An 8,441-nucleotide genomic window follows, 5' to 3' on the forward strand; every position below is an offset into this window, starting at 1 on the left:
TGGTCGACTACAAACATGACGTATCATCTGAAACATGGAAGTAGCTACATGCCCATTAGCCCACAGTGTCATTAACAGGCGGCTCGCTCAGTGTGTGACGTGCACTTGTAGATAAAATATAGGCCTATATTAATGAAGGTTCATTAGTACGGTTTTGTATTTCTCTGTAATGTAGCACAGTGTTAACAAGCGACTAGTTGACTAATGGCGACTGTTGGTGGACTAGGAAATTTTTCAGTCGGGGGCAGTCCTTGTTCTTATCATGCTATAGTATGTTCAAATGTTCATGAACTCTGGCTTCAAATGACTCCGCAAGTACAAGATGACAGTGGCTAAATCCAGGATATTTTGACTTCATTTTTGTACAGTCGGAGGGAGTGGAAATGCATCGTCCACGTTTATATACAGTCATTAATTTGGTCTTAACCACTTGCTATTTTTTTGGGACCCCCCAAAAGGTTAAAAAAAAGCTCACTCAGTGGATAACATATTCAAAAATAGTAAACGCTTCAAAGGTTTCTGACATCATGAGAACCAGCCCAGCCTTGCATCTTCCACAGTGTTCACCATGCATCAAAGTCCCCCAGTGTTGCAGCGCATGCACCAGTCCAGTGCCCCATGCAGCATTCACCGACAGCGTTTGGGCTGCTCCATCCTTAAAGTGACAGGGGTGAACTTTCCAGTGTCATTGTCAGACAGAGAAAAGAAGAGAGAGGGAAAGAGAAGTCGAGGGGGAAAGTGAGATATGAAAGTCACATGGAACATAGGGGTGATGCGGGTGGAGTTGTAGAGGAGTGACCAGAGAGGTAGAGGTGACAGATTATAGGAGAGCAGATGGGGTGAAATGGAGTGGTGACATGAGAAAAGGGGTGAAGTGGGAGGAAAAAGGTGAGAAGAAAAAAAGAGAGAAACTGAGAGACAGGACAGCAGTTTGGTTGGGTCGAGGCCATGCTCTGTAGCTGCATCTAGAGATGAAGATGATGGGATGAATATGGGTCAGTGGCGATGACAGAGCAGTGATGGGCACTACAGCCATCCTATCAGATCTCAGACAGGAGGTGACAGATGTGCTGATGTGGAAAATGACAGCAGTAGCTGGGCTTCCATCCAAGTCCTTTACGAATTATGAAGCATGGACACAGAATGGAAAAATGGCAATTGAAATATTCACTAAAACATCTTAAAAATGTAATTTCTCATTGTGTGTGGAGTATGACTTTATGTATGATGAATTCCTACAGTCACTCTCATCGCATCCATTAAGATTTGAAGTTGTGTTTAATGAATGCCTTCCTTGGACATCTTTCCTAACAGCTGACCCTTTCCTTGATTTCTTTAGGATTAAAAATGCTCACTCATCCTAACCCAGAGACTTGAAAAACACCTCAGCTGCTTTTATTTTTTGAGATGTATCAAAAGATTGCACTGAACCTGCTTGATAGTAAGATGGAAACACAGCTAATGCTGCTGCTGATGAGTAAATGGGAGATGTAGTTAGTGACGTGGTCAGCCATCATGCTCTGAGCACCCATGCTGAGGAAGGAGGGAAGGAGGAGGAAGAGAAAGAGGGGAAATAGAGGTAGAGGAAGAATAAAGTGTAAAAGACGGGGACAGAGAGGGGGCGGAGGGGGAGAGGGGGGTGGCATGCCCTGAGTGAGCCACCATGCTACCTTGTTCCACCAGCCCTGCGGTGGTGCCGGCGGCTGCAGCCACTGCTGCCGCGGCCGCAGTGACAGAGGCTGGAGCGGTGGTCTGCCTGCTGCCCACTGTTAAGAGTCCAATAGCCAGTCACGTGTGGAGAAAGAGAGTTACAAGGCAAGGGAGACGAGAAAGAGGCGAACAGTGGGTAAAGATGGAGAAATGGTGGAGTGATATTTTGAAAGAAGGGTCAAAAAAAAAAGAAAAAAGAAAGAAAGAATGTGAGGGCAGGAGGTGAGTCAGAGACACAGCAGGTAGGTGGGCAAGGTGGGGGAAAGGAAAGAAAAGGTGAGACACAAGAAGGCGGAGACAAACAGGGCTCATTAGTTTAGAGAAGGAGGATTAATTCATACATACAAACTGCTGACATTATTTGGCTGTGACACAATTTCTGTCAGAGATGAATCCGCTGCTCTGACAGAAGGATTGCCGAAGCAAAATGTCACCTTTCATCTGGCATTCTTTGATGCTTGCATTTTGTCTCAATGCATCCCTGAAAACAGCGTTATTGTTAGGATGACGGCAGTGATGATGAAACAGAGTTTAGTCGATGTTAGTAAATGTTAGATTTGCGGTGTTCACTGACCTAAAAACTGTCAGCAACATTTAAAATTTACAGCAGGCGGTGCACTGATTGCAGGAAATTAAATACAATGTGTTGAAGTGACATATTGGTGGCTTTACTGAGGATATACACAGCTCTGTAACTGAAACTTTAATTTAAACCTGAACGTCATCCTTACAGAGTATGAACACCACGAGACATTGCATCAACATGTGGAGAGAAACAGAGCTGCCTCTGTGTCAGCACAGGGACACTGATACACTGATCTGTAATGCATGATTCATATGATGAGAATATGCTGGGAATTTTGAATTTTGGCACAATTTCAATATAAAAATCACATCTTTTAATGGTGAACTTATTTGGAGGGGTGAAAAATTTTGATAAAAAGTTGGAGTAATGCATTATCCAAATCTTCAGAGGTAAAATATATAAATAACAATCTGTCAAAATATGATTCTAATATAAGTATTAATGTGCTGCAGCGATGTGCGGCCAAAAAAATGAATTCTTCAGATTTAAGAGAAAAAAAACAACCTTTGTTTGGTAAAGATCTTCGCAAAAAAAAAAAAAAAAGAAAATATAAAAAGAAAATAAAAAATAAAATAAAATAAAAAACAAAATGAATTAATCTAAAAAAATAAATTACACCATGATCATTTCAATGCATTTTTGCTCAGTGGCAATATAAATCAATTTTTTTTTCTAAATCACAAAATGGAGTAATGCATTATCCAAATCTACATGATGCTACATAATGATTCTAAGTATCAATGTGCTGCAGCGATGTGCGGCCGCAAAAATGAATTCTTCAGATTTGAGAAAAAAAAAACCTTTGTTTGGTAAAGACCCTCGCAAAATAAAAATAAAATATAAAAATAAAATAAATAAAATAAAATTAAATTAAAAAAAGAATAAAATAAAATAAAATAAAAAACAAAATGAATTAATCTAAAAAAATTTTTTAACCATGATCATTTCAATGCATTTTTGCTCAGTGGCAATACAAATCAAAGTAATCGCTGTTGGATATTTTTCCAAAATCATTCAGCCCTAATGCTGATGTAATTAAACTGTACCCAAGAACTGCATTCAGTAGTTCACTCTTTCATCACTTGTACAGATAATTGACCAGCATCCCATTAAATTTGAATTCAGCTTGGACAGTGAAGATGAGGCATCAGAGTCTCACATCGAGAAAGTCCATGAAGAAGATACGGAGGCCTGAGAGTGAAAATTACTTTTTGGAGAGAGGACAATTGAGTCGTTTAATAAAATGTTAACCCTTTGAAACCTGAGCAAATTGGCTTGTTGTCTTTCGAAAACATGGGAAGAAGGCACTGAGCAACGAAAGAAGAAATGACCCAAGAAAATTGCAAGAAATGAGGAAAAATGAGAAAATTCAAAACAAGAAAATTAGTTTTAAAAAAGTTAAAAACAAACAAGGAGATGACCTGGAAAACCTGCAAAAAAAAACTGGAAAAAAAAAAAAAATCTGTACCATAATCTTAAATATTTAATAATAATAATAATTATTATTATTATTATTATTATTATTATTATTAGCTTTTAACCAAGCATTTTTCTTTTTCTTTCTAGTTTAAAAAAAAAAAATTCTAAATCTACTATTATTTTGAAATTTGAGGGACATTTCTTACCAAGTTGCTCACTGCCTTTTCCCCCGTGTTTTTGCTGCTGAACTGCTAAACATTTAAAGTTTAAATAGTTGCGAGAGGTGTCTGAAAGCAGCACAAGAAAAGTGACGTCGCTCCAGATTTTTAAAGGGTTTAATGAGTCAACTCATTTAATTCAACTCAACTAAACTGTTGATTTAGGGAACTTATACTTATATCTGCTTATTTCCTGGTGATTCCTATAAATTCACATTAATTCCCATGCAAAGTTCCCATCTTGAATTCTCCCAGAATTCTGTAACCATATCTTTAACTGAAGGTCTTTTTTTTCACTTTTTATTTATTCCTCATTCTCTCTCTGACTCATTCACCTGATGACCTCACACCTATAATGGTAGGAGTACTGTTTCCTGAGAAGAGGAAAGAGAGTGAGGAGGAAAATATGTTTAAGAACGTGACACAGCCAGGCGGGCCACACACCGGGGTCAGCGTGTGCATGTGTGAGTGGGAGTTAAAGAGCTGAGTGGTTGTTTAGTTGGCGTTCAGACCGTTTCCCATTGTAAAGCTTGCAGTGTCAGAGTTGCTGCTGTGAGTCATGTGTTCTGAAGCAGCATGCTGGCACACACACACACACACACACACACACACACACACACACACTAACGTCACTCACATCTATATATGCAAAACACACACATACTGTACATGAACACAGACTCAGTGGGTGTGGTTTCATTTACGGAAAGTGCAACAATTATGAAAAAATAAAAACCACGATTTACTCCTGAAAACATGTCACTGTCATAGTTCGATGTCAGTCGCTCATATGAATCTTCTAAATTAGCTCCACCCATGTCTGGCTGCATTCAAACCTCAATCCATACAATTTCTGACTTCTTCCTACTGCATGCTCAATGGAAAAATCATTCATCGACAATGAGCTCTTTCCATTTTCATTTCACTGACCACAACAGTGCTGAAAATGCCTCATTGAGTGAAACTGATAAATCTGTTTTTGTTGACAGATACTGGAATCTTTGGATCTCACCATCTATATGATAAGTTAGGAAAAAAGAGGTCCCAGCTAAAGGAGGTCATTTGTGAAAGTGTCTCAAGAGGTGGGAGGTACAGATGTGCTAAATATACTGTCCACCTTAGATTATAACATAGATTTATAAGTGTCATCTGTTACAGAGATATACATAGATACAAGGACAAGTACACAGACACAAACACATCCACAGCTTGCTGGTCAAATTCAGTGTTTCCCCAAATGTTACAGCAAAACAACACACGGCTCACTTATTTTTAAAACACCTCCAAGTGTTTAAAATGGTCTTGCATGTTGAACTTCTGCACAGTCAGGACATTAGGATAACTGTTAAGTATGAAGGTGTGGTCAGTTGAGAACTTTCTCTTCATTGTAGACATCGCCAAGAAGTGAGTGGTGACAGCCAGATAGGTAACTCCAGTGGAGAGAGGCAAAGGAGGAAATGTGTCTTTTCATTTCGACACGTATTGCTAATTTTCGCACCAAATAAAACAATAACACACATTAGAATCTGTGTGCAAGGTCTCTACAGTATGTGTAACAATTAAAAAAATGCATCCATTGTGCAAAGGCCTTAACAGAGTTCTGCAGGAATGAGTCCAACAACCTTAAAATGAGTTAGCATTTTAGCACTTATGGTTCCCTCGTCTCAAAGTCAATGTTTTTGTGTTTTTTAATGTTTTTTTCTGGGTCTGTTATTAATACAAGCTTAAGAGACATTCATGTTTTGTTTTATGCCAAATCTTAAATATTGAAGCTTTTACATGTTGTAAAAAGTTGCAGCTTTACAGTCACGCGATTGCATTTCCACTCAAAAAATCATAAAAGTGGTGTTAATTTGTGAAGATATCTTGCTTAACAAAATGTGTGAGTTTCATAAACTTTTGTTTGCTAACGAGCTTGTTTTCTGCATCAATCTAATCTATGGTGGTGCAGTGGTTAGCACTGTCGCCTCACAGCAAGAGGGTTCCTGGTTCGAACCCAGGGTGGGTTCTGTGCAGAGTTTGCATGTTCTCCCCGTGTCAGTGTGGGTTTTCTCCAGGTACTCGGGCTTCCTCCCACAGTCCAAAGACATGCAGGTTAATTGGTGACTCTAAATTGTCCGTAGGTGTGAATGTGAGTGTGAATGGTTGTCTGTCTCTTAAGCCCTTTTTAGATAGGAATTGTGCAAATTTGCAGGAAAGCTCAATCAGTCTTTTTTCAGCATTGGCAGTATAAANCCTGCTATCAGCTGTTTCCTGTTTATCCACTGCCAGTGGGTCACACGTGCGGCGTCATCAACAGCTCCTCCCACAAGTCTTCAACAACCCCTCCCGTTGCGGAAGGCCACCTCGGTCTGTTTAAACTAAAAGGGTTCCACCAATATGACTACCCTACGAGGCGGAAAATTGGGCACCTCGGATCAACTCGCCAATCCGGCTCTGTGTGTCTAAACACTCGCAGCTTGCCGGCAAAACGGCCAAACATTTGTGGAAAATCTGGCAGTGTAAAAGGGGCTTAGGTGTCGGCACTGTGATAGTCTGGGGACCTCACCCAATGTCAGCTGGGACAGGCTCCAGGATAAGTGATTACGGAAAATGAACGAATGAATGAATGAATCTAAAATCCAAAGGAAAATTCCCATGGGCATTTTGTCAAGGGAACCAGGGTGACGTTAACTTCCAGGCCGGCCTACAAATAAACGTCATTCCCGTATCACTCCATTGTGATGAAAGTACTGGTAAGATAAAAGTGAAACTCTAGAACTGTTCTTTGCTATCTTGTTACCATGAATATCAAAGCTTTTGAGTCACCAAACCTTAACGTGAAGATTTTGTCTAAAAGTCACCTTAATTCATTTGAACAGCCGTCAACCGTCTTATTAGATTAACACTTGAGAGAAAAGGGAAACACTGAAGTTGCACTGAGATGAAATGAAAATGTGCAAAACTTTAAATAAATATATATCTATTTGTATAAAGGAGACAAATAGGTCTGTCACTGATGTTAACAAGACACATGCCACCATTTTGGGAGAATTGAACATCAAATAGGAAAAAAGTTACCAAAAAAAGTCTGGTATTCAAATCATGCTTTAAAGTGATACTTCTCACAAAATGTAACTTCAGAGTGCCAAATACTGATCCCTGTAGGCTTTAAATGTGGCTGAAAAGGTTTGTAGTTGCTTCTTCTCAGTGAAAAAAGTCAGTTTTCAGCTTGGATTCACTCCTGCTATATTGGCTAAGTCTGGTTTTGGATGAGGTATCACGTTAAAGAGCCAATGTCATCCAAAATGGTGACATGTTCCTCAGAACCAAACTGACAGTTAAGCTTCTATTCAACACACATTTTAGTCTCCTGCTACTTAAGTACTTGCAAACAGAGATAAAAGTGACATGCAAACAATAAAATCCCTGTGTAAGCTTCTTCATATAAACTACATATTGACTGATATGAATGGTAGATTTTCAGTAATGAGGAACAGAGGAATTTTGTCCAGGCAACACTTACCAGAGAAATTTCGAGAAACCAGCATGGTAGTAAGAATGGCCCCCTGAGAACGAAACAAAAAACAAGTTCCAGTTATTTACAACAGCGACTTAATCATTTTGACATTTTTATACAAATGAACATCCATTCTGCCACTTTGTCTCTGAATGATGCACCACAGTAGTGATTAAACCAACACAACAGTCGATTAGAGCTTTTAAATTTGCTGTTCAAAGACTCAAAATAAAGACCAGCATGTGAAACTTTTACATAGGGATGCACCAGTTTATCGGCTGAACATCGATGATAGTCAGCATTGGCCTTGTTGACTGCCATCAGCCTATCTGAAAATAAGATGACAGTTACTGATGGCAGTGGACGATGTTAAGGAGCAGTCACCTTCAGGGAACACATCACACTGTAACACTGTGATGCATTCAAGCTCTATTCAGTAAAATTAAGTATTAGGCGAAGGTTAATTACAACTTTGTCATGATGTGTTCACTGTAATCTTGTATAAAATGTAGCTTTTGGTGAGAAACTTGAATAAATACAGTTGTTTGAAAGATTTGCTGATGTTTTCACAGCAATATAAAGTAGATATTAGTGAGGGAATCGTGACACATTACAGATAGTGAAAAGGCTTTTGAAGCTATTTTCTTATGTGTTTTTAATGTAAACGGTTATTTTAAAGGTTGTTTCATAAATTTGTAAGATTGATTTTGTGCTCATTCAAAGACAGGGGAATAAAGGGCTTCCTTACTTTAAAACAGTTTGTTTTTTTATAGTTTTATAGTTTGTTTTGAATGTAATTTATCTTACTATATAATGACAAAAACTCTGTCTGTCTGTGTGTGTGTCTGTGTGTCTGTGTGGCTGTTCCACGTTTTTCTCCTCACTGACTTGGTCAATCCATGTGAAATTTGGCACAGTGGTAGAGGGTCATGGGAGGATGCGAATGAAGCAATATTACATTAATTGGCCAAAGGGGGGCGCTAAAGCAACCGACTGAAATTGCAAACTT

At 38.9% G+C, this 8,441-nt stretch overlaps 1 protein-coding gene across 25 annotated transcripts in view; it reads right to left on the bottom strand.

Moving 5' to 3' along the window:
• Positions 1 to 8,441, bottom strand: part of LOC126394778 (calcium/calmodulin-dependent protein kinase type II subunit beta) — a 125,687-nt gene that overhangs the window by 53,101 nt on the left and 64,145 nt on the right. For all 25 annotated transcript variants that reach the window (XM_050051849.1, XM_050051847.1, XM_050051846.1 and 22 more), the window contains exon 12: positions 7,439 to 7,481. In XM_050051849.1, coding sequence (XP_049907806.1) covers positions 7,439 to 7,481 — 43 coding nt within the window. The remainder of the gene's footprint in view (positions 1 to 7,438; positions 7,482 to 8,441) is intronic.

This window comes from Epinephelus moara, chromosome 8, assembly GCF_006386435.1.
Source record: "Epinephelus moara isolate mb chromosome 8, YSFRI_EMoa_1.0, whole genome shotgun sequence".
In the NCBI taxonomy this organism is placed as follows: domain Eukaryota; kingdom Metazoa; phylum Chordata; class Actinopteri; order Perciformes; family Serranidae; genus Epinephelus; species Epinephelus moara.